At 38.6% G+C, this 26,057-nt stretch overlaps 2 protein-coding genes across 10 annotated transcripts in view; one reads left to right on the top strand and one right to left on the bottom strand.

Annotated features, from left to right (window-relative positions):
• Positions 1 to 14,242, bottom strand: part of LOC117324543 (meiosis regulator and mRNA stability factor 1-like) — a 54,601-nt gene extending 40,359 nt beyond the window's left edge. For all 3 annotated transcript variants that reach the window (XR_004532020.1, XM_033880458.1, XM_033880469.1), the window contains exons 1-7: positions 14,117 to 14,242; positions 11,027 to 11,096; positions 10,534 to 10,751; positions 8,480 to 8,597; positions 7,665 to 7,831; positions 5,531 to 5,700; positions 168 to 253 (exon numbers count right to left, since the gene is read on the bottom strand). Coding sequence is in view for 2 of the 3 variants with exons in the window: in XM_033880458.1 (XP_033736349.1) it covers positions 168 to 253; positions 5,531 to 5,700; positions 7,665 to 7,831; positions 8,480 to 8,597; positions 10,534 to 10,734 (742 nt within the window). In the remaining variant the exon portion in view is untranslated. The remainder of the gene's footprint in view (positions 1 to 167; positions 254 to 5,530; positions 5,701 to 7,664; positions 7,832 to 8,479; positions 8,598 to 10,533; positions 10,752 to 11,026; positions 11,097 to 14,116) is intronic.
• On the top strand, positions 403 to 26,057 carry LOC117324556 (mitochondrial cardiolipin hydrolase-like). Of its 7 annotated transcripts, XM_033880504.1 has the most exons (4): positions 403 to 465; positions 18,209 to 18,667; positions 20,062 to 24,715; positions 24,896 to 26,057. In XM_033880504.1, the coding sequence occupies exons 2-3, from the start codon at positions 18,250 to 18,252 to the stop codon at positions 20,277 to 20,279; spliced, it is 636 nt and encodes a 211-aa protein (XP_033736395.1). In that variant the 5' UTR covers positions 403 to 465; positions 18,209 to 18,249; the 3' UTR covers positions 20,280 to 24,715; positions 24,896 to 26,057. The 7 variants fall into 7 exon arrangements, with proteins under 7 accessions (XP_033736395.1, XP_033736400.1, XP_033736380.1 ...); XM_033880509.1 differs by lacking the exon at positions 403 to 465 and having other exon boundaries at positions 17,823 to 18,667; XM_033880489.1 differs by lacking the exons at positions 403 to 465; positions 18,209 to 18,667 and having other exon boundaries at positions 20,327 to 24,715; positions 24,896 to 25,051; positions 25,258 to 26,057.

The raw sequence follows: 26,057 nt of genomic DNA, 5'->3' as shown, positions 1-26,057 counted from the left end.
TAACTCATACACAATAGTCTAAGACGGCATAATCATAGTAGACAAGGTTGTATAATCATGTAAATGTCCCTGTTTAATGAACACAATTCCATGATGATTAATCTGAAATACTAACAAGTATGCCACTGATTATATATACCTTTACAGAAAACATAGCCATAACTTACCTTGAGTTGTATCTGTAGGGGCCACTGCAAAGTCTGCTTGTATTGTATTGCTGAACACTTGCTCTCCGGTCATCCTCTTCTTGGCCCTGTAATGGACAATGTGAACTGGTCAGACCAGCCATGCTGACTACTAACACAAGGTGTGTTACAGGTAAGGCTCATGATCACCACACACAGCACTACATGCATGTGCAGGCTCATTTACATATGAAAGGACAGCTCTCCAGTAGGACTGGTTTTGTTCAGTGTGGTGTCAGGTGAAAAACATTACACCCAGGAGTAAACAAGCAACAGAAAGGTAGGTTATAGTTCTTTTACTTCTAATTTACACAAGGTGTTCTCAAGACACAGTTTGATTCTAGACTAGTACATATGCTAGAATTGTCTATTACTGTAATCTGAACAAAATTATAATGCATATATAAATTAATCTTAAATCAGCAAATTAAACTTAAATGACAAAAAATATCATACACTAATAATTTGATATGTTCTCTGGAATATATAATTGTTTATTTCAAATTCTAGAAAGGTTGTTGTCAAGTACAATGGGCAACACCATCAAGTGAAAATTAAACAGGTTTTTCAGAAAACAAGCATAGAAACGTTTTCACACAAAATTAGTAAATGACGGGGAAATGTTGGCAAAAATGAAATTCGTTATTTTCATTTTAAGTTATCAGGTTGGGGAAAACTACCATCTTCCATATAATACGCAAGTTTGAGGTATAGTTGATGCATAGTTTTGTTACAAAAAATAGCCAAAATCACTCTTAAATTTTCGTCCAAGTTGCATTTATTTATAGTCATGAAACATCATACCAATGCAAAAATGAAAACTATTTGCATGTTGGAAAGTGCCAAAAATTGATGCAGTTTTTCCGGTAGTGTAAAATCAAGTTTCAAGGCAGACGATGCTTTCAGTAAACATATCTCAGTAAAATATTATTTACCTTGTCGTAAATCAAATCGCATTAAATACAAAATTAATGTAATATATACACTGTACTTCAAAATTTATTGTTTAATTGATTTTGTCCTTTTTTAGTAACAAATCCATACTTGAACTAGTGTATAATACGCGAATTCGCATATTAAACTCAAGTTATCGTTTTTCCCTAACCTGGTTATCACATACATATACAGTGTATGTACAATGTACTTTGTTGGTATTCACCTGAGGCTGCATAGTTCTCTTTTCATGAACGATAAATTATTTTCTTACCTTCAAATTTTCGTTTAAACATCTAAGTCAGGGGGTAAGCGATATATGTATAAAAATGATTCACGATAATTTTTAGGTGTGTATTAAGTCTGAAAACTGTAAAGAGCTCGAAATGTACACATTTCTTTGGGAGTATGTGGCTTTGTCACAAATAGAACTTTAATTTATAACAATCATAAAAGAGTAGTACTTTTAACCTTATTATTTATAACAGTTTAAGAGCACTATACTTTTTACCTTTATATTAACAGTTTTCCAAACTGGATGTTTATTTGATGTTACAATGTCATATCATTAGACAAGTTATTCTGGCTGAGAATTTACGTGACTTGTATATTTTTCAGATAATGTAACCATATTGGTGTATATATCCATCATTAAATATTTTTTTTATTTTTCTCGATGAACATAAATTGTTTACAGGACTGTAAACTTAGTCATCTGTCTTTAAATGACAATGAATATTGTCCATTCATTTTCTATTGCTATAATCAAGCACTTTTGTAACTTATGGACAGTGGATTTCGTACATATTTTCATAATTACAAGACCTTCAAGTATTTGAAATAAAGTCTGTAATTGACAATTTGTTGATAAGTATGTACCTGTTAAAATTCAATGTTGACAGTATACGTACGCAGGTGAATTAACCAATAATCATCAATCATTAATCATAAACAGTTGGTTAGCCAAGGTGACTCACATTCTGAATCTTTATAGCATATTCAATCCTTGTTACCTACTGGCAAAATATTACACATATATGGGTCATGGTCATTGGATTGAGGAAATCTTACAGCACTCCATAGCACTGAATCTATTGGCCAAAGATGAGTACCTGGGGCCTGTTAGAACTTGGAAAAGAAAATTCACAAATGAATATTTTAACTTTTTGGCCCCTGTGACCTTGACCTATGAGGAGACTTTAATGTCCACTTTCAGATGTGTACCTCCTGGCAAAATATCATCTCTCGGTTACTTATACATTTTCAGTAGTTTACTAGAAGAAGTTAAAAGTTGACAGATGCTCACTCATGCACCCTACCATAAGCTCTACACTGGCATTCCGTGCCATGGAAGATGAACAAATATACCCCTGTATGCTTCCAGTGTTCTATCATGCATTACAGCTTAAAAGTGTAAGCAATTTAGTCACATTTCTTGATCAAGTACATAGTGATCACATCTCAACACTCCTGCCAATATTCCTCACTACCTGAGGTATGTATCTTAGTCTTCCATTCAATTTATACCCCATTTTCAGCCTATACTCGCCTCAATAATGAATTGACTATATATTTGATCATAGTTATATATCTGTACTGTATGATTGCAGTTCTTGTGCTCAGATTAACAATTAGTAAACTGACATGGCTGCTTGTGTCACATGGAAGGGAAGCAATGTACACACTTGCAATGATGTTTGTGTTTCACTGTGATGTTTAGCTTGTATAAATGATGGATTGCTACAAACACTATACAGTATAAATATATCTCTGTTTCATGAGCACATGACATACAGCCAATATATAATGGATCTAGAAAGATCAAGTTGAGCTCTTGCAGGGACTATTGTTACATCAATGTGTTGGAGACATAACATAGTCTAAAGTTATACAACTGTTTGCCTGGTACTGCCTGCCTTCTTTATTGCAGTCCAATCTTGCATTCGCTTATTTTCAGCAAATTATTTCAAACTTTTTAGACCCTTTTTGTGAAATTCATTTATCTACATAACATTAAGAAAACATAAGTTTATTACCACAATTTGGTGTAGTAAATATTTGATTAGGAGCAGTTATTGGCACCATTCTGGTGCTGTGTAGTTAATCCAATAACCTAAATGCTTGTGAATCTATAAAGCTGAATTATTGCAGTTCACTACCAACTGCATGCAGATTCTATTCATTTACTATCAATTTTAGGTTAAAACCATTAAATAGGTATTAATGCTGAAAAATTGAAAATATACCTCATCAAACTGGTATAAATCTGGGGATTATCATTTATGGCCATTAATTTGTGTGTTCTCCTTATCATTCAACATTAATATCTCCCATCATATAGCCACATACAAAACAACCTAAAATTCTAGTTGCACACTTGTATTAATGGCAATCTAAGATGCTCCTTCACGCTCTCCTAACATTAAAATGACCACTGGCCTGGACACTTGACCGGGGGGAATCCTTGCGACAGTGTATAAAAATAACTGGCCGCATTTATTTTTAATGAGAGACTTGTCACTGAGCTGAAAAAGAGGCTACAACATCACTACACGTAAACTACACACATGGCCGTTAATTACATATCAAGTATACATGAATTTTCCTAATAATGCTTTGTTTGTAAGGTAATCAGTGGCCGTGTGGTTCTGTTTGTTAGTTAATCAGTGGCCGTGTAGTTCTGTTTGTTAGTTAATCAGTGGCCATGTGGTTCTGTTTGTTGGTTAATCAGTGGCCGTGTGGTTCTGTTTGTTAGTTAATCAGTGGCCATGTGGTTCTGTTTGTTAGTTAATCAGTGGCCGTGTAGTTCTGTTTGTTAGTTAATCAGTGGCCGTGTGGTTCAGTTTGTTAGTTAATCAGTGGCCATGTATATATATGCGTAGCTCTGTTTGTTAGTTAATCAGTGGCCGTGTAGTTCTGTTTGTTAGTTAATCAGTGGCCCCGTGGTTCTGTTTGTTAGTTAATCAGTGGCTGTGTGGTTCAGTTTGTTAGTTAATCAGTGGCAGTGTGGTTCTGTTTGTTAGTTAATCAGTGGCAGTGTGGTTCTGTTTGTTGGTGAATCAGTGGCAATGTGGTTCTGTTTGTTAGTTAATCAGTGGCCGTGTGGTTCTGTTTGTTAGTTAATCAGTGGCCGTATAGTTCTGTTTGTTACTTAATCAGTGGCTGTGTGGTTCTGTTTGTTAGTTAATCAGTGGCTGTGTGGTTCTGTTTGTTAGTTAATCAGTGGCCATGTAGTTCTGTTTGTTACTTAATCAGTGGCTGTGTGGTTCTGTTTGTTAGTTAATCAGTGGCTGTGTGGTTCTGTTTGTTAGTTAATCAGTGGCCGTGTGGTTCTGTTTGTTAGTTAATCAATGGCCGTGTGGTTCTGTTTGTTGGTGAATCAGTGGCCATGTGGTTCTGTTTGTTAGTTAATCAGTGGCCGTGTGGTTCTGTTTGTTAGTTAATCAGTGGCCATGTGGTTCTGTTTGTTAGTTAATCAGTGGCCATGTAGTTCTGTTTGTTAGTTAATCAGTGGCCATGTGGTTCTGTTTGTTGGTTAATCAGTGGCCGTGTAGTTCGGTTTGTTAGTTAATCAGTGGCCGTATGGTTCTGTTTTTTAGTTAATCAGTGGCCGTGTAGTTCTGTTTGTTAGTTAATCAGTGGCCATGTAGTTCTGTTTGTTAGTTAATCAGTGGCTGTGTGGTTCTGTTTGTTAGTTAATCAGTGGCCGTGTGGTTCTGTTTGTTAGTTAATCAGTGGCAATGTGGTTCTGTTTGTTAGTTAATCAGTGGCCGTGTGGTTGTGTTTGTTAGTTAATCAGTGGCCGTGTGGTTCTGTTTGTTAGTTAATCAGTGGCCGTGTGGTTCTGTTTGTTAGTTAATCAGTGGCCGTGTGGTTCTGTTTGTTAGTTAATCAGTGGCCGTGTGGTTCTGTTTGTTGGTTAATCAGTGGCCATGTGGTTCTGTTTGTTAGTTAATCAGTGGCCTTGTGGTTCTGTTTGTTAGTTAATCAGTGTACCTGCATCACTATGGCTGGGTAAGCGGAGGAGGGTGTATCATTATGGCTGGGGAAGCAGAGGAGGGTGTATCTGGTTGATTACCTGACTGCATCGCTATGACTGGGGAAGCAGAGGAGGGTGTATCTGGTTTATTACCTGACGGCATCGCTATGACTGGGGAAGCAGAGAAGGGTGTATCATTATGGCTGGGGAAGCAGAGGAGGGTTTAACTGGTTGATTACCTGACTGCATCGCTATGACTGGGGAAGCAGAGGAGGGTGTAACTGGTTTATTACCTGACGGCATCGCTATGACTGGGGAAGCAGAGAAGGGTGTATCATTATGGCTGGGGAAGCAGAGGAGGGTTTAACTGGTTGATTACCTGACTGCATCGCTATGACTGGGGAAGCAGAGGAGGGTGTAACTGGTTGATTACCTGACGGCATCGCTATGACTGGGGAAGCGGAGGAGGGCATAGCTGGCCGTAACACTTATCACTCGTCCTCCACAATTTGTCGACATCTTCTTCAGACAACTTTCCACCATCCTGGATGGCTGGTCGGTAGGGAATCCTACCACTACAAGCTCTTTCTGACCCTCCTCCGACTAAAATACAAATCAAAGGAAGGTGATACAATAAAGGACTTATGATTTAACCAAATAATAAACAACTTAGTTGACAACAAAATCATTTCTACAACCTAGATATATGTATAGAAAGACGCTGACTGATTCATACTTTATGAAAGCTGTCACTTGTCATTAAAGTGGTGAAACCCACACCATCCAAAGTGTCACGTCAAAATATGAATAAGTTTATAAAGTAAATAAAAGTACATATAACCTTAAAAAACAAACAATAGAGATGTAGGCAGTATTGAAAGAATGTATCAGTTTTATGAAAAATCTTCCTGTGCCCATACAACTTGTGTTATTTACCAGATGAGGCTCACACTGAGGGAGGTCCTGTACCAGTTACTCATACAGGATGTGTTTATCCTACTTACCAGATGAGGCTCACACTGAGGGAGGTCCTGCACCAGCTCCTCATACACGATGTGTTTATCCTACTTACCAGATCAGGCTCACGCTGAGGGAGGTCCTGTACCAGTTACTCATACAGGATGTGTTTATCCTACTTACCAGATCAGGCTCACGCTGAGGGAGGTCCTGTACCAGTTACTCATACAGGATGTGTTTATCCTACTTACCAGATCAGGCTCACGCTGAGGGAGGTCCTGTACCAGTTACTCATACAGGATGTGTTTATCCTACTTACCAGATCAGGCTCACGCTGAGGGAGGTCCTGTACCAGTTACTCATACAGGATGTGTTTATCTTACTTACCAGATCAGGCTCACGCTGAGGGAGGTCCTGTACCAGTTACTCATACAGGATGTGTTTATCCTACTTACCAGATCAGGCTCACGCTGAGGGAGGTCCTGTACCAGTTACTCATACAGGATGTGTTTATCCTACTTACCAGATCAGGCTCACGCTAAGGGAGGTCCTGCACCAGTTACTCATACAGGATGTGTTTATCCTACTTACCAGATCAGGCTCACGCTGAGGGAGGTCCTGTACCAGTTACTCATACAGGATGTGTTTATCCTACTTACCAGATCAGGCTCACGCTGAGGGAGGTCCTGTACCAGTTACTCATACAGGATGTGTTTATCCTACTTACCAGATCAGGCTCACGCTGAGGGAGGTCCTGTACCAGTTACTCATACAGGATGTGTTTATCCTACTTACCAGATCAGGCTCACGCTGAGGGAGGTCCTGTACCAGTTACTCATACAGGATGTGTTTATCCTACTTACCAGATCAGGCTCACGCTGAGGGAGGTCCTGTACCAGTTACTCATACAGGATGTGTTTATCCTACTTACCAGATCAGGCTCACGCTGAGGGAGGTCCTGCACCAGTTACTCATACAGGATGTGTTTATCCTACTTACCAGATCAGGCTCACGCTGAGGGAGGTCCTGCACCAGTTACTCATACAGGATGTGTTTATCCTACTTACCAGATCAGGCTCACGCTGAGGGAGGTCCTGTACCAGTTACTCATACAGGATGTGTTTATCCTACTTACCAGATCAGGCTCACCCTGAGGGAGGTCCTGTACCAGTTACTCATACAGGATGTGTTTATCCTACTTACCAGATCAGGCTCACGCTGAGGGAGGTCCTGTACCAGTTACTCATACAGGATGTGTTTATCCTACTTACCAGATCAGGCTCACGCTGAGGGAGGTCCTGTACCAGTTACTCATACAGGATGTGTTTATCCTACTTACCAGATCAGGCTCACGCTGAGGGAGGTCCTGTACCAGTTACTCATACAGGATGTGTTTATCCTACTTACCAGATCAGGCTCACACTGAGGAGGTCCTGTACCAGTTACTCATACAGGATGTGTTTATCCTACTTACCAGATCAGGCTCACGCTGAGGGAGGTCCTGTACCAGTTACTCATACAGGATGTGTTTATCCTACTTACCAGATCAGGCTCACGCTGAGGGAGGTCCTGTACCAGTTACTCATACAGGATGTGTTTATCCTACTTACCAGATCAGGCTCACGCTGAGGGAGGTCCTGCACCAACTCCTCATACAGAATATGCTCATTGGCACACAACTTTAAGGCCTCGTGAACATGTTTCATGTGGATCAGGATCACATGGTAGCCCTTTCTGTGGCGCATATCTGACAAGTCGGATGCAAAATTTATGTCGCCTGTAATTTCAAATTCAGAAAAAAAGAGTCATAAATTATTTATGTCACCTGTAATTTCAAATTCAGAAAAAAAGAGTCATAAATTGTAACATTTGCAACATCAAAAGTCATATAGAAACTAAAAATTATGCATGCCATTCAAAACTAATTATATTTCATAAATAATAAAGTATACAAAAAGTTTACAATGCAACAGCCAGACCAGTACTGCAGTTCTGCTACTACAGTTGTATGTACCCTTGTAACTAAGTAGTGTTAATATAATTATTATATATAATAATCTACATATTTATAAATATACATCTGTAATGGGCTAATTGTCTGTGTTACATGTAGAGAGTAATTATTAATTTATCAAGAGTTACATGGGGGTACATGGTACTATGTAGCTAAATCATTTTAAATTTTGTATCTTTATTATGGTAGTAGTTCCAAATTAAGTTACCGGTTTTATTGCTAACTCATTTATTTATAAAAATTTTCAAAGGCTATGAATGCCAAAAGTATTCATGTTGTCTATTAATCAACCAAAGCACACACACAAAGAAAAGAGAGTGCAAATATTCCCCCGTATTGGGACTTCATACTACAGAGGATCGAGAGAGCATGGTAATTCCTAGAGATGTTGATGAGGGGTATACCACTTACTGGAGATAAGTACCACATCAGCTGGCGGGGGGTGTTTGTCAGTGAAGCGTCTAAGACTTTGACGAAGCTTGTCATCAGCAGCGTTTTTACTGGTAGCGTTGATGTGTACAACATCCACCTGAAACACACAACAAACATTGCACATTAGAACGCTGACAACTCAGCAAGGGCCTTGTCATACGGAAAGTATATCCCCCATAATCATCAAGTCGTTTGGCAGTCTGCCCATATTGCTGAGGCTGACATTGGACTTATTAAAAGGAAGCAAAATATACATCATATATGTACTATGGTCTGATTTTTGTTTCCATTCCCCTCTATATTTTCTGAGCAAACAGAAATAAAAATAAGGGTTTAAAACTCATTTGTTATCTTTAATTTGTTTTATCAAAACTTTTAATACCTCCATCATTAAGAGCTAGGGTCATAGTCAGAGATAACTCACTTACACCCAGGGTCATAGTTGGAGATACCTCACTTACACCCAGGGACATAGTCAGAGATACCCCACTTACACCCAGGGTCATTATAGTCAGAGATACCCCACTTACACCCAGGGTCATAGTCAGAGATACTTCACTTACACCCAGGGACATAGTCAGAGATACCTCACTTACACCCAGGGTCATAGTCAGATATACCCCACTTACACCCAGGGTCATAGTCAGAGATACCCCACTTACACCCAGGGTCATAGTCAGAGATACCCCACTTACACCCAGGGTCATAGTCAGAGATACTTCACTTACACCCAGGGTCATAGTCAGAGATACTTCACTTACACCCAGGGTCATAGTCAGAGATACCACATACACCCAGGGTCATAGTCAGAGATACCTCACTTACAACCAGGGTCATAGTCAAGAGATACCTCACTTACACCCAGGGTCATAGTCTGCGATACCTCACTTACACACAGGGTTACATTCAGAGATACTACACTTACACCCAGGGTCACATTCAGGGATACCTCACTTACACCCAGGGTCATAGTCGGAGATACCTCACTTACACCCAGGGACATAGTCAGATATACCACTTACACCCAGGGTCATAGTCAGAGATACCCCACTTACACCCAGGGTCATAGTCAGAGATACCTCACTTACACCCAGGGTCATAGTCAGAGAAACCTCACTTACACCCAGGGTCATAGTTAGAAATACCTCACTTACACCCAGGGTCATAGTCAGATATACCCCACTTACACCCAGGGTCATAGTCAGAGATACCCCACTTACACCCAGGGTCATAGTCAGAGATACCCCACTTACACCCAGGGTCATAGTCAGAGATACTTCACTTACACCCAGGGTCATAGTCAGAGATACTTCACTTACACCCAGGGTCATAGTCAGAGATACCACTTACACCCAGGGTCATAGTCAGAGATACCTCACTTACAACCAGGGTCATAGTCAAGAGATACCTCACTTACACCCAGGGTCATAGTCTGCGATACCTCACTTACACACAGGGTTACATTCAGAGATACTACACTTACACCCAGGGTCACATTCAGGGATACCTCACTTACACCCAGGGTCATAGTCGGAGATACCTCACTTACACCCAGGGACATAGTCAGATATACCACTTACACCCAGGGTCATAGTCAGAGATACCCCACTTACACCCAGGGTCATAGTCAGAGATACCTCACTTACACCCAGGGTCATAGTCAGAGAAACCTCACTTACACCCAGGGTCATAGTTAGAAATACCTCACTTACACCCAGGGTCATAGTCAGAGATACCTCACTTACACCCAGGGTCACAGTCAGAGATCTATGTATTGATACAATATCTCAATCCCCTTTACTGAATGTCATGTCACAGATGCATGAAAAAACATATGTCAGTCCATTATACCGAAATGTCATGTCACTGATGTATTGACACATTTCAGTCCATCATACTTTTAGTGGCATTATGCTAATATCATTTACCCGGATGATATATACATATAGCATCTAGATACATTAAAGTATAATGGACAAAATGTTATAAACATACATCATTATCCTCAAACAATGACAAACTGAAGCACATACCTGGGCTGCATTGAGGTCTTGAATGACTTGTTTATTTTCTTTAGTTGTGTCACATACACACAGAAACTCCACCTCTCGTCTTCCAATGAAGAATCTCTCACGGATACATCTTACAATAGATATAGCGGACTTCCACCGTGGTACATTGCAGTTTTCAATGTCCCAGAAAACCCCTATTGGGATTAGAAGATTGTCTGTCATCGTCAATGGATAAAACTCTGAAAAAAAAATAAAAATAGGTTAAACAATAAAAGGAATTCTACAACTGATCAAATACTTTATGAATTTAGAGGCAAGAAAGGACATATTTATAAACATCAAAAGGATTGACAGTACACCAATCTGTACATTCAACAACGATAATCTCTCTGCATCTATTACTAATTTAAAATAAAACTTTTCCATAAACTACATGTAGCTACCTTGAATATCAATACCTTTATGCCTTTGTCACACAACACCTTTTTTCCTGATCCTAATTATAACTAATTACCTGTGGGAATATTGCTGTCTAGCTCCTTTATTGGACCACATCACTATCCATCCCGTCTACATCATTTATCCTGAACAATTGTACAAAACAAATATTATTTTAGACAATTTCATGCAAATGCTACATTTTATATACATCTTGCCAGAATGTCATTTAATTTATATTTAGGATATTCAATATATTCTGTTCTACATGGCTCTCATACGAACAGCCATATATTTATCTGCGGACAAATGAATTTTGTCAAACTTCCAAGGCGACCGGCCCTTCATTTTTATACCTCAAACATGTTAATGTATACAGTTAAGGTACACTGAAAATACCAGGATAAGCATTTTTGCATGCTTTTCTCTGCTTCCTCCTCCTTTTTTTGTATCTGTATGCATGTGTGCGTCCCTCTACCAACTTCATTAAAGGGACACCACGGTAAAAACATTATTTTCATTGAATGTATGTGTTTTGTACCTTTCCAGTTATGTTTCTGTGCTATCCCAATATTCACAGTCGATCCCTATGTCCAGATTGACCACTCGATTTAGTTGGGAATCCCCCTCTTAATTTAGCGCGGAAATTATTTTTAAATCATCACATGACTGTTTTGAAATCGAGGCATTTTCATTTGTAAACACAAATACGCTATAGTTTACAAGTCGAAATATTCCATCTGGGTTCGTTGGATAACGATATTATACATTGGTTTATATGTTAAATAACATGTTCTGTATATATTCCGGCACAAATATTTATGTGTATATAAGTGAAAACACTGTACATATAGTATAGTGACAGTAGCGATGTACTGGTACAGACTGTATAAATATTACCGAGTTTGTGTAAATATTACCGAGTTTGTTATGGCCTACTATCCAGCAATCAAGAAGAATATGAGCAGCGTCCGTATTACTGCTGTTTTCATGTTTGAACTGTTCCAATCTATTGTACTGGGCACCCACTGTAATTCTAGGATTGTGTTTGACCCATTTTGCCATTATTCTCTTTATTGCGGAAGCTGCTATCGTTTTCAACCGCAGTTGATTCACGTTGGAAGCCATTTTTGTTTTCAGGTGTTTTAGTTTGTTGTGCGCATGCGTTTTATTGTGTATGTCACAAAATTTACATATTTTTTTTAAAGATACATGTATATCCAATATTTTGAAAAAATACAAAATAAAAATTGGTTTACCGTGATGTCCCTTTAATTTTCAGACAGTTCCACTTATTCTAACTCTTACGTTCTCACAACTATATCATATTGTGTTGTATTTGGTAGTGTTTTCCTGAGTAGCATTGTGATTCCACAATTCTTACCATCTTTTGTTGTATATGTATATTGGATAATGTTGAAGAGTGACGGGAATCATATCAATTAAATTTAACCTTAATTATAACCTGTAACTCTCTGAGGTGTAGTATATATGTACCTAGTGGGTGGACTATTTATACCTGTAACTCTCTGAGGTGTAGTATGTACCTAGTGGGTGGACTATTTATACCTGTAACTCTCCGAGGTGTAGTATGTACCTAGTGGGTGGATTATTTATACCTGTAACTCTGAGGTGTAGTATATGTACCTAGTGGGTGGACTATTTATACCTGTAACTCTCCGAGGTGTAGTATGTACCTAGTGGGTGGACTATTTATACCTGTAACTCTCTGAGGTGTAGTATATTGCACCTAGTGGGTGGATTATTTATACCTGTAACTCTCTGAGGTGTAGTATGTACCTAGTAGGTGGACTATTTATACCTGTAACTCTCTGAGGTGTAGTATGTACCTAGTGGGTGGATTATTTATACCTGTAACTCTCTGAGGTGTAGTATGTACCTAGTGGGTGGATTATTTATACCTGTAACTCTCCGAGGTGTAGTATGTACCTAGTGGGTGGATTATTTATACCTGTAACTCTCTGAGGTGTAGTATGTACCTAGTAGGTGGCTATTTATATCTGTAACTCTCTGAGGTGTAGTATGTACCTAGTGAGTGGACTATTTTTTTTAATTTATCAGTGTTACGTTCTACAATGTGTTTACAGTGAGGGGCACCAGTGTGGTGACTATAGGGCATAGAGTGTATCGGTAATGTGGCGCGAGGTGCACGTGCTTTTCCTGTGATACAGGTGAGGTGTACTAGGTATGTTGGTCATTCAAGCTTTTGCAGTGCACCTAGATAGACGCTTTCAGGTCTGTAAGCCTGACAAGGATGTGGTAGTGAGGTCGGCATTGGCAAGAGCTATTATGGCACTATCGTGTGTGCTTTACAGACATGTACAATGTTGTGGTTTTTGTTTGTGAAAATGAGTGCCCAGTAAATATACTAAGCGTCAGCTGCAATAAGCGGTATTCTGAACAGGTGAATAGCTAGGTGATATCACTTAATGAAACGAATAGGTGATATCACCAATTTGAATAGGTGATATCACCAATTCGAATATCACTTAATGAAACGAATAAGTGATATCACCTATTCGTTTCATTAAGTGATAGCACCTATTCGAATGGGTAATATCACCTATTCGAATAGGTGATATCACTGATTGAATAGGTGATATCACCAAATGGGAATAAATAGTAAAACGGCGCCCCATATGCAAGATCCCTTGATGATTGCCTGAGCCCACCTCCCCCGAAGAAAAATAAGCAAGAAACCATTATTTGCTTAATCATTCTTTTCTTACGTTATGTAAATATGTTTCAATGCAACATTTGTTTAATGATATCCGTTACCATTTGGTCTAAGCTTATTTTTGTAAGTAGACTATAGCCTACTGTATAGTCTAGGTAGATCTAGGAGAATAACATTATACGTTCCTGATTTTTTTTATGGCAATGAACTTTTATTTTAGAAAATCCTGACACCCCTAACATCATGTGAGGACAATCAGACGGTGTATGATATTCATATTATGCTAAAGTTAACAGAACTGAAAATGATTGCCTAAGCGTTATGCAACTTTAATCAACACACACCAGTAAAAACAGCTGATCATTTTCCGATCGGTTCACTTAAATAGCCACTTTTAAGATAACCATTGCGAATGACAACCGTATACACGAGTTGCTACGTTTGCCAAATTACAATTACGTCTCTTACCCGGTCGCTTTTATCCGTCACATGCCCATGTAGGATCAGATCATAACAAACCACAGATGTTTTGTTTTGGAAAAGTTACACCAGTCTAAGGGGAGTAACTGTTGTAAGATTTTGATTAGGTTGCACACCCCCAACGAGTTACGACTAATGTCCATTTTGAATATTGTCCTAGAAGGTAAAACTAAGGAAACACTGTTTTGAAAATTAATTTCCTGATCTAAACAATTCTCTGACAATGATATAACAATAACAAGAAGTCTAGAGGGCATGTATCGCTCTCCTATATGGCAAGCTGTTGCTAACGCGCCTTTCTCCAGTTAGTTTATATATTATACATTTGAACTCACATATCTATATTCAATCACACACACATATATAAAGAGGATATTGAATGGTTTCCCGTTTAATATAACATATATTTCACGAGTATGACAGAATATCGATATTTTCACGAGTGCGATTTACTCCGGGAAACAGCTACAAACCATAGAAACGCATTCTCCACAGGGACTTGGTTAAGGTGAAACAGGGCTGATTGGCCAATCGGGTTGCGCGTGTTGTTAACAAACTTTCGCAAAATCCGGAAATCCGGAAATTCAAATTCCGGAACCAGCTTAAGTGTAGTGAGTCGCAATAATGGGGTATGTATTCAACACTGGCGTTGGCTATATTACATTTTCTTTTTATTGCATTTCATATACTTAAAAACAAAATTGAAAACATCAAAAAATTAATAGTTTCAAAAAGTGCGGGAATCAGTAATGACGTCATCTCTTTATGACGTTACTCCACATCATTTTGAAAGGACTGATCAGCACAATTTAAGCCTTTTCAATAGCTAACGTCAAGTGAGTATTTTGTCAAAAACTAGTCAGAATATTTCAGAAATACAGCAAAATAATAATTTTATCTATCTCCGATTCGACTGGAAAAATCAGAAAGTTTCAACGAGGTGAATACAAAGGTCCGCTTTGATTGGTCAAAAACGGAAAACTTATATTTTCACTGCAAAATCTTATATTTTCACTGCTCATAGCCGCAGTGAAAATATAAGTTTTATTAGATTGATACATTTCTTTATTGCATTTTAGCCAATGAAATATAGAAATTTATCAAACTAATAAAACTTATATTTTCACTGCAGCGATGAGCAGTGAAAATATAAGTTTTGCAGTGAAAATATAAGTTTTCCGTTTTTGACAAATCAGAGCGGACCTTTGTATTCACCTCGTTGAAACTTGCCGATTTTTTCAATCGAAACGGAGATAGATAAATTGGTTATTTTGCTGTATTTCTAAAATATTCTGACTAGTTATTGACAAAATACTTACTTGGCGTTAGCTATTCATGCACAGATTCTCCTTTAACAGCAGAAAACGCTTAAATATTGCGTTGACCAGTCCTTTCAAAATGGCGCCGTCAAGTTGACGTGGGGTAACGTCACAAAGAGATGACGTCATTACTGATTCCCGCACTTTTTGACTATTTATTTTTTGATGTTTTTAATTTTGTTTTTAAGTTTATGAAATGCAATAAAAAGAAAATTGAATGGTTTCCCGTTAAATATAACATATATTTCACTCGTATGACAGAATATTTCGATATTTTTCACTCGTGCTTCGCACTCGTGAAAATATCGATATTCTGTCATACTCGTGAAATATATGTTATATTAAACGGGAAACCATTCAATATCCTCTATATATTTCACTGGCAAAAATGCACTAAATCATAATATTATATACATTTTTGTAAGTGGTATGTCACACCAAGTGGCAGATTTTTTACGGCAAGGACAGCACAATTAAGTGATTCAACTAATTCTACTTTTCATCACATCCCGTGCCTTGTTGTCGTTCTCATTTTCAATCATGCCTCACTCGAAATATCAGTTAGACCAATCATATGACTATTTCTCAAGCTGGAATCAATACGTCCATGAATGCCAACTGCATGAAAAGCAGTCCAATGTTTATATCTATCACCTGTGATTTACTCAAATGTTTACGTTGGTAATGTTAATAAAAAGAAATTGAATTTAATTTATTAACGGAATTAAGATTTCCTCGTCTTTATTGTCCAGAGTACTGTCTTTTTCCTCATCCGGTTTTAATACAACGGTAAGGGTTAACCGCCTACACCCGGTTATAAAAATAGTACGTGGAGCAAAAGAATACACAAGAATATATAAACATGAAAATACTACATATTTTATACACTTGTAAAAAATTCTGTCACAGAATGTTTATTTTGCATTCCTTTATTTAAATAAATGCGCTTCTAAATATAAATTAATAATCATTTAGTTTATTTTTTTAGTTTAAACAATATTTTTATTCAGTGGAAACATCAATAAACATATACACTGTACATATAATTCCAAATGAATAGCGATTTGACAGCAAGCTTACAGCTTATGTTAGTCATCTCCCTTTGTTTGTGTTCAGCATGCGTTTACATGAGTCAGTGGTATTTTAAACATTGCAACCGTGAATTATATTCATTAAACATACAATTAAACAAGTGAATGAATTGGTATTTAAACAATTGATAAACTTATTAAACTAAAAACAAAAACAAAATTAATGTTGCTCATCGATTATTTCAATATTATGTATTACAATAGTAATGATACAGGTATATTTCAATGATAACTTGATATTTAAAAACTGGAAGTCACTGAAACGTTTACTATTAATAATATAGTTTTGAACTGCAATGAAAATTTCTTCATTTTGTTTGTTATTCAAAGACTGGTTTCCCCATAGCAGTGTGTCTAAATCAAAATCATAGTTCAGAGACCAAATATAACGAGTTCTTATTTCTGAGAATTTCTCGCATTGTAATAAATAGTGAAAACTGTCTTCAATATATCCACAGCTACAGAACGGGTCATCAATAATTTTTCTCTCGAAAAGATGAGATTTTAAGAAGCTACACTGTAATCGTATCCTACTGTGGTGTATTTGTGTTATACGATTTCCGACATTTCGGTATGGTGGAGATTTTGTTTTAGTTTGAAATCATTTATTCATATTGATAATTGATTTGTTAATATGGATAAACAATTTCTGATGATAATAGATTCGATTCAAACTTTATTTAAAGTCGGTACATGTTATAACAAATCAACATTAGCTGTAATGAGCTATTGAAACCGACTCAAACAGTAAAAGACATGGACGGATACAAAATAAAAATAAATAAAAATAAATAAAACATGAAGTTTGATTTTTCACACTCTGACGTTAAAAGTTACAATGAATTATTTGAAATGCTTCACAAATCAGTCTCTAAAAGGACTCGCACAACTAAAGAATTCACTATATGTTATTACTAGTGACCCCATCCCTTCATTCCGTCGTTTGAAGTTCAAATGATGTGAAATTTATATCAAATTAAAGTTTGAAGTATTTTCTATTGGATAAATGTTGTTATTGTATAGGTTTAATGGCATATATACGAGCACACGAATGTAGCGGAACTGGACTGGGTCGATCCTCGGCGACGAGGTAGCTCAGTGGTAGAGTGTCCGTCTACAGTTAGGAGGGTTCCGAGTTCGAAGCCCAGTCTGGCTGCTATTTCTCCTTCTCTTACACGGGTATACAGTACACTGGGGAATTCCCGCCTTTTTACACCTCGAATCCTACGTTATTCTTTTTTCAGCAGGAGTGTATATTTTTGATTTTCCAAATCTCAAGACCCTACTCTTTATTCTTGTATATATAGAAAGTACCCATTTCATATATATGTTTTACTCAGGAAAACATGTTACAGCTATACAAACGTATAAGAACCCCATTTTCCTCAGGGACGTGGTTCACGGGAAACACCAGCTCATTGATTGCTTAGTTGTGCCAGAGACGTATATACCTGATATACAAGTCTCTGGTTGTGCGAGTCCTAAAATCAAATCAGTCATTTTATAACATAACAATATTTCATTAACTTGAAAAACATCAGCTTCAGCCTTCGTTCTCAGTTGATATTGGCTATTTAGTCAATCGGAAGCTCTCGTGGTTTTCTTTCTACATTCGCAGACGGAGGAGAGGTGTTCCGACTGCGATTTAGTTTCACAATATCTATTTTTAGATGGAGAAAGTCCTTCCGGTGGAATCCCCAAAGCATGTAAGATGAAGGTGCATGATGCTCTACGCTTTGCGGGGTATACAATAGCACTCGGTGCTTTCACTGAAATTATCTACACGATTTATAAAAAGATTGCCAAGAAATCAAATGCAAAGAAGGACATGACAGAGGTGATTTTCTTTCCCGATAGCAAAGTGGCGTGCGTTGATTACTTCACCAAAGTAAATGGCTGTGTGACAAGGGAGTGCCGATTTTCTCATAAGGAAAATTCACTCAGCAAACTGTTTATGAAGTTGTCTAGATCCATAAAGAGCATGGATGTATGTGTATTTGTCATGACTTGCACTGACCTGACTGATCTGCTGATCCAGGCACACAGGAGAGGAGTGTGTGTACGAGTGATTACAGACTGTGAACAGGTCGACGCTACTGGCTCACAGGTCTGGCGTTTGCGTAGTGAAGGTATACATTTATTCTGGAGCCTAGTGGAAAGAGACACACTAAGAATGTGTTCCAGAAATTCAATTTTATTGAAAACTGATGAAAAGCAAATTACATGTATACAGCTGTTATTATACACACTTGTCCTACATTTGCCGTAGCCCAAGTTTCCTCTGGCCCAGCAGACGTGCATGGTGCATAGATGCGTAGCACGCTTATAAGTCCAAGACCGATTATAGACTAATATATATTTACACTTGCAAAGTTTTGTCACTATATAACAATACCAGACCGATTTGTTTACCATTCTTGCATGGAAACATTGACCTTTGAACTTGCGTATGAAAATATGACAGGGTACGGGAACTACTTTCGCCAAGACCATGGCTTTACAATTTAAGTTACAAATGGTTATTTTTTTAATTTGAAAATTTATAAAAATAACATGTTTAACAATATTGAATATGATAATCTATCAAAATGTTTTTGTTATTTATGTTAATATCATATAAAAAACAGAACTATTTTTTTTCGCGGAAACAAATCAATTATCAATTTGTTGTGAAGCGTCACCATTGGCTGTTCTAATAATTGACTCCTCCCACTGTGTCAGACTTTTATATGATTTTTTTTTACTTACAAAGAAAAAATATTGTAATCACACAGACTTAAAGAAACAACATCCGTTAGTGTAAGTATAGGGATTGGATTTCACTTTTATGTTAACCATGCTTTTATGGAGCAATTCCTCTAAGAATATTATTATTCCAAATGGGGCGCTAGCGTGCCCCCATAGAATATATTCTTAGAGGAATTGCTCCATAAAAGCATGGTTAACATAAAAGTGAAATCCAATCCCTATATAGAGATCTCTATTATTTAGTCTATAATCGGCCTTGTACTTAAAAACGTGCGAAGCACCTATGCATGGTGTTGGGGAATCAGGAATTTTCGTACCTATTCAATTTCGTACTGCGGTCATTTTCGTACCTGGGAATTTTCGTCCGGGTAGTTTCCTACTAAAAAGATAATGTCACATAATGTAAACGACGAGGTCGTGGAGGGGAGTATTCCCATCATACCTACTTATGTTTCACTTTCTGTCGGACTCAATCACATTTTATATATGCTGGTCATGTATGAGCATACTTTAAGCCAGTCTGTATTTCAGGGTGCCAGAATCATTAAGGTCTACACCTGATTAGATTTTGGTGGTCATCTGTCAAGGTTAAGGGTAAAAGCACACAATTGAGCACTTTTGAAATAAGATTGTGTAAACAATAACTCTCGGACACCCAGAAAGATTATTGTATTAATGAGAGGATATATCTTTGTGAGTTACACTTTTACTGATAAACATGTACCATGGAATGATTTTCACAAGTTGAATTGTTTGGGGCTTGTATATATTTCAGGTATTGCTGTTCGTACAGATGGGTCCTCATTCTTCATGCATCATAAGTTTGTGGTCATTGATGAAAAGACACTGATTAATGGTTCATTTAACTGGACCCGCCAGGCCATCACAGGAAACCAGGAGAACCTTCTCATCTCAGACAATCCAATGTTGGTCAAAGAGTATCACAAACAATTTGAACATCTCTGGACACTGTATGACCCGCGGTCAACATGACTGGCCACCTGGTATTGCCACTCAACATTTGTTTAATCAAACAAAGGACAGCAGGTTAAAGTTACTGTTAATGAGCAGTTATAATACTTGTTTATGGTTCTGTTTATGAGAAGGCATCAAAATGGTGTTAGCTTTCCAATGACAACTGTAAGGTGTAAGTCTCCTGATCTAAAGCCAAGGGCATGGTACATACCTCATGGTACAGACTACATGGGGACATGGTAGAGACCTCATGCTACCAGACTACATGGTACATACCTCATGGTACAGATTACATGGCAGATACCTCATGGCACAGACTACATGGGGACATGGTACAGACCTCATGCTACCAGACTACATGGTACAGACCTCATGGTACAGACTACATGGTACAGACCTCATGGTACAGACTACATGGTACAGACCTCATGGTTCAGACTACATGGTACAGACCTACATGGTACATACCTCATGGTACAGACTACATGGTAGAGACCTCATGGTACAGACTACATGGTACATACCTCATGGTACAGACTACATGGTAGAGACCTCATGGTATAGACTACATGGGGACATGGTAGATACCTCATGCTACCAGACTACATGGTACAGACATCATGCTACCAGACTACATGGTACAGACATCATGCTACCAGACTACATGGTACAGACCTCATGGTTCAGACTACATGGTACAGACCTCATGGTTCAGACTACAAGTACAGACCTCATGATACATACTACATGTTACAGACTACATGGTGCATACTTCATTGTACAGACCTCATGGTACAGACTACATGGTAAAGACCTCATGGTACAGACTACATGGTACAGACCTCATGGTACAAACCTCATGGTACAGACCTCATGGTACAGACTAGATGGTACATACCTCATTGTACAGACTACATGGTACAGACCTCATGGTACATACCTCATTGTACATACTACATGGTACATACTTCATGATACAGACTACATGGTACATACCTCATGGTACAGACGTCATGGTACATACTTCATGGTACAGACTACATGGTACATACCTCATGGTACATACTTCATGGTAAAGACCTCATGGTACATACTTCATGGTACATACTACATGGTAAATACCTCATTGTACAGACTACATGGTACATACCTCATGGTACAGACTACATGGTACAGATCTCATGGTACAGACTACATGGTACATACCTCATTGTACAGACTGCATGGTACAGACCTAATGATAAGACCTCACAGTAAAGACCCTTTAGGGTACAGACTACATGGTACAGACTACATGGTACAGACTAAATGGTACAGACTACATGGTACATACTTCATGGTACAGACCTCATGGTTCATACTTCATGGTACAGACCTCATGGTACAGACTACATGGTACAGACCTCATGGTACATACATCATGGTACATACCTCATTGTACAGACTACATGGTACACACCTCATTGTACAGACTACATGGTACAGACTACATGGTACATACCTCATTGTACAGACTACATGGTACATACCTCATTGTACAGACTACATGGTACAGATCTCATGGTACAGACTACATGGTACATACCTCATTGTACAGACTGCATGGTACAGACCTAATGATAAGACCTCACAGTAAAGACCCTTAAGGGTACAGACTACATGGTACATACCACATTGTTCCAACCTCATGGTAAAGACCATCATGGTACGGTACAGACCACATCTTACCGACCTCATGTTACAGACTGCATTGTACCAACCGCTTGGTACAGACCAAATTGTACTAACCTCATGGTACATACAAATGGTACCAACCTCAGTCTAATGACCATCATGGTCTTACATACCTCATTGTACAGACCTCATGGTACAGACTACATGGTACAGACCTCATGGTACAGACTACATGATACAGACCTCATGGACAGACCTCATGGTACAGACTACATTGTACAGACCTCATGGTACAGACTACATGATACAGACCTCATGGACAGACCTCATGGTACAGACCTCATGGTACAGACCTCATGGTACAGACTACATGGTACAGACCTCATGGTACAGACCTCATGGTTCAGACCTAATAGTACAGAGTTCAGGGTACAGACCTAATAGTACATACCATACGGTACAGATCTCATTTTACAGACCACATGGTACAGACTTTATGGTACATACTTTATGGTAGACCTCATGGTACAGACCTCATGGTACAGACCTCATGGTACAGACTTCGTGGTACAGACCTCGTGGTACAGACCTCATGATACAGACTACATGGTACAGACCTAATGATAAGACCTCACAGACTGCATTGTACCAACCTCAGTCTAATGACCATCATGGTCTTACATACCTCATTGTACAGACCTCATGGTACAGACTACATGATACAGACCTCATGGACAGACCTCATGGTACAGACTACATGATACAGACCTCATGGACAGACCTCATGGTACAGACCTCATGGTACATACCTCATGGTACATACCTCATGGTACAGACTACATGGTACAGACCTAATGATAAGACCTCACAGACTGCATTGTACCAACCTCATGGTACAGACCAAATAGTACAGATTACATGATACAGACCACATGGTACTAACCTCAAGGTACATACAAATGGTACCAACCTCAGTCTAATGGCCATCATGGTCTTACATACCTCATTGTACAGACCTCATGGACAGACTACATGATACAGACCTCATGGTACAGACCACATGGTACATACCACACGGTACAGACCTCATGGACAGACCTCATGGTACAGACTTTATAGTACAGACTTTATGGTACAGACTTTATGGTACAGACTTTATGGTACAGACCTCATGGACAGATCTCATGGTACAGACTACATGATACAGGCTACATGGTACATACCTCATGGTACAGACTACATGGTACAGACCTCATGGTACAGACCTCATGGTACAGACTACATGGTACAGACTACATGGTACAGACTACATGGTACAGACTACATAGTACAGACCTCATGGTACAGACCTCATGGTACAGACTACATGGTACAGACTACATGGTACAGACTACATAATACAGACTACATGGTACAGACCTCATGGTACAGACCTCATGGTACAGACTACATGATACAAAACTCATGGACAGACCTCATGGTACAGACTATATGGTACAGACTTCATGGTACAGACTGCATGGTACATATTACATGGTACATACCTCATTGTACATACTACATGATACAGACTACATGGTACAGACTTCATGGTACATACCTCATTGTACAGACTACATGGTACAGACTACATGGTACAGACCTCATGGTACAGACTACATGGTACAGACTTCATGGTACAGACTTCATGGTAAGACCATACGGTACAGACTACATCGTACAGACTTCATCATACAGACCTCATGATATCAACCACATGGTACAGAGGGCACGGTACAGACCACATGGTACAGACCATATGGTACAGACTTCATGGTACAGACCTCATGGTACAGACTACATGGTACATATTACATGGTACAGACTACATGATACATACCTCATGGTACAGACCTCATTGTACAGACTACATGGTACAGACCTCATAGTACAGACTACATGGTACAGACTTCATCATACATACCTCGTGATATCAACCACATGGTGCAGAGGGCACGGTACAGACCACATGGTATGGTCCACATAGTACAGACAACATGGTACAGACCTTATGGTACAGACTTCATGGTACATATTACATGGTACATACCTCATTGTACAGACTACATGGTACAGACTACATGGTACAGACCTCATGGTACAGACCTCATGGTACAGACTTCATGGTAAGACCATACGGTACAGACTTCGTGGTACAGACTACATCGTACAGACTACATCGTACAGACTTCATCATACAGACCTCATGATATCAACCACATGGTACAGAGGGCACGGTACAGACCACATGGTACAGACCATATGGTACAGACCTCATGGTTCAGACTACATGGTACAGACTACACGATACATACCTCATGGTACAGACTACATGGTAGAGACCTCATGGTCCAGACTACATGGTACATACCTCATGGTACAGACTACATGGTACAGACCTCATGGTACAGACTACATGGGGACATGGTAGAGACCTCATGGTACAGACTACATGATACAGACCTCATGGTACAGACCTCATGGTACAGACTACATGGTACAGACTACATGATACAGACCTCATGGTACATACCTCATGGTACAGACCTCATGGTAAGACTTCATGGTAAGACTACATCGTACAGACTTCATCATACAGACTTCATCATACAGACCTCATGATATCAACCACATGGTGCAGAGGGCACGGTACAGACCACATGGTATGGTCCACATAATACAGACAACATGGTACCAACATGGTATTGTCCACATAGTACAGACAACATGGTACCAACATGGTATGGTCCACATAGTACAGACAACATGGTACCAACATGGTATGGTCCACATAGTACAGACAACATGGTACAGACTACATGTACCAACATGGTATGGTCCACATAGTACAGTCAACATGGTACCAACATGGTATGGTCCACATAGTACAGACAACATGGTACCAACATGGTACCAACAAGGTATGGTCCACATAGTACAGACAACATGGTACCAACATGGTATTGTCCACATAGTACAGACAACATGGTACCAACATGGTATGGTCCACATAGTACAGACAACATGGTACCAACATGGTATGGTCCACATAGTACAGACAACATGGTACCAACATGGTATGGTCCACATAGTACAGACAACATGGTACCAACAAGGTATGGTCCACATAGTACAGACAACATGGTACCAACATGGTATTGTCCACATAGTACAGACAACATGGTACCAACATGGTATGGTCCACATAGTACAGACAACATGGTACCAACATGGTATGGTCCACATAGTACAGACAACATGGTACCAACATGGTACCAACAAGGTATGGTCCACATAGTACAGACAACATGGTACCAACATGGTATTGTCCACATAGTACAGACAACATGGTACCAACATGGTATGGTCCACATAATACAGACAATAGGGTACCAACATGGTATGGTCCACATAGTACAGTCAACATGTTACCAACATGGTATGGTCCACATAGTACAGACAACATGGTACCAACATGGTATGGTCCACATAGTACAGACAACATGGTACCAACATGGTATGGTCCACATAGTAGACAACATGGTACCAACATGGTATGGTCCACAAAGTACAAACCACATTGTAGTATGATTATACATATTCGGTCATTTTTTCTAATTTTTCAATTATATACATTTTGTCGTGAAATTAAGGGAGAAAAGGTTGGGGTTAAACAAGATGTATAATAACCGAAAGATACATTTTACTAGATTAAACTTCAAGGTCATTTGGATCATAAGCTCAAGGACAAATTTGGTCTCTGACAACCTTTTCTCATTAAGATCCAGTGCCATGATATAGTGCCAGTATGATGCTGGGATAAAGGGCTATCAACATCATTCAATTAAAATCAATAGATCTATAAAGTTCAATCTTTATAATTTAATGTTATGTTTTGTTGCCTCACATTTTTTCATTCTTATTTAAGATCCACTGACAATAGTCTGTTGGAAAGAAAGTGTAACTGTGGATATACAGATGTGAATGTTTGTCTCTATTCATGTATTTTGTATGTCATGTCTTGTTATCAAAATGAGAAAATGAATGAAAAATAAATTTTAATAAAAAAACATCGTTCAAATA

Source organism: Pecten maximus, chromosome 1 (genome assembly GCF_902652985.1).
Source record: "Pecten maximus chromosome 1, xPecMax1.1, whole genome shotgun sequence".
Taxonomy (NCBI): Eukaryota; Metazoa; Mollusca; class Bivalvia; order Pectinida; family Pectinidae; genus Pecten; species Pecten maximus.
The sequence above is the reverse complement of the archived record's forward strand: the minus strand, read 5'-3'. Positions and strand labels throughout refer to the sequence as shown.

Bases quoted from the DNA above. Each gene is read 5' to 3' on its own strand.
- LOC117324556 (XM_033880483.1), top strand. From the start codon at position 20,476: ATGGTACAGACTACATGGGGACATGGTAGAGACCTCATGCTACCAGAC.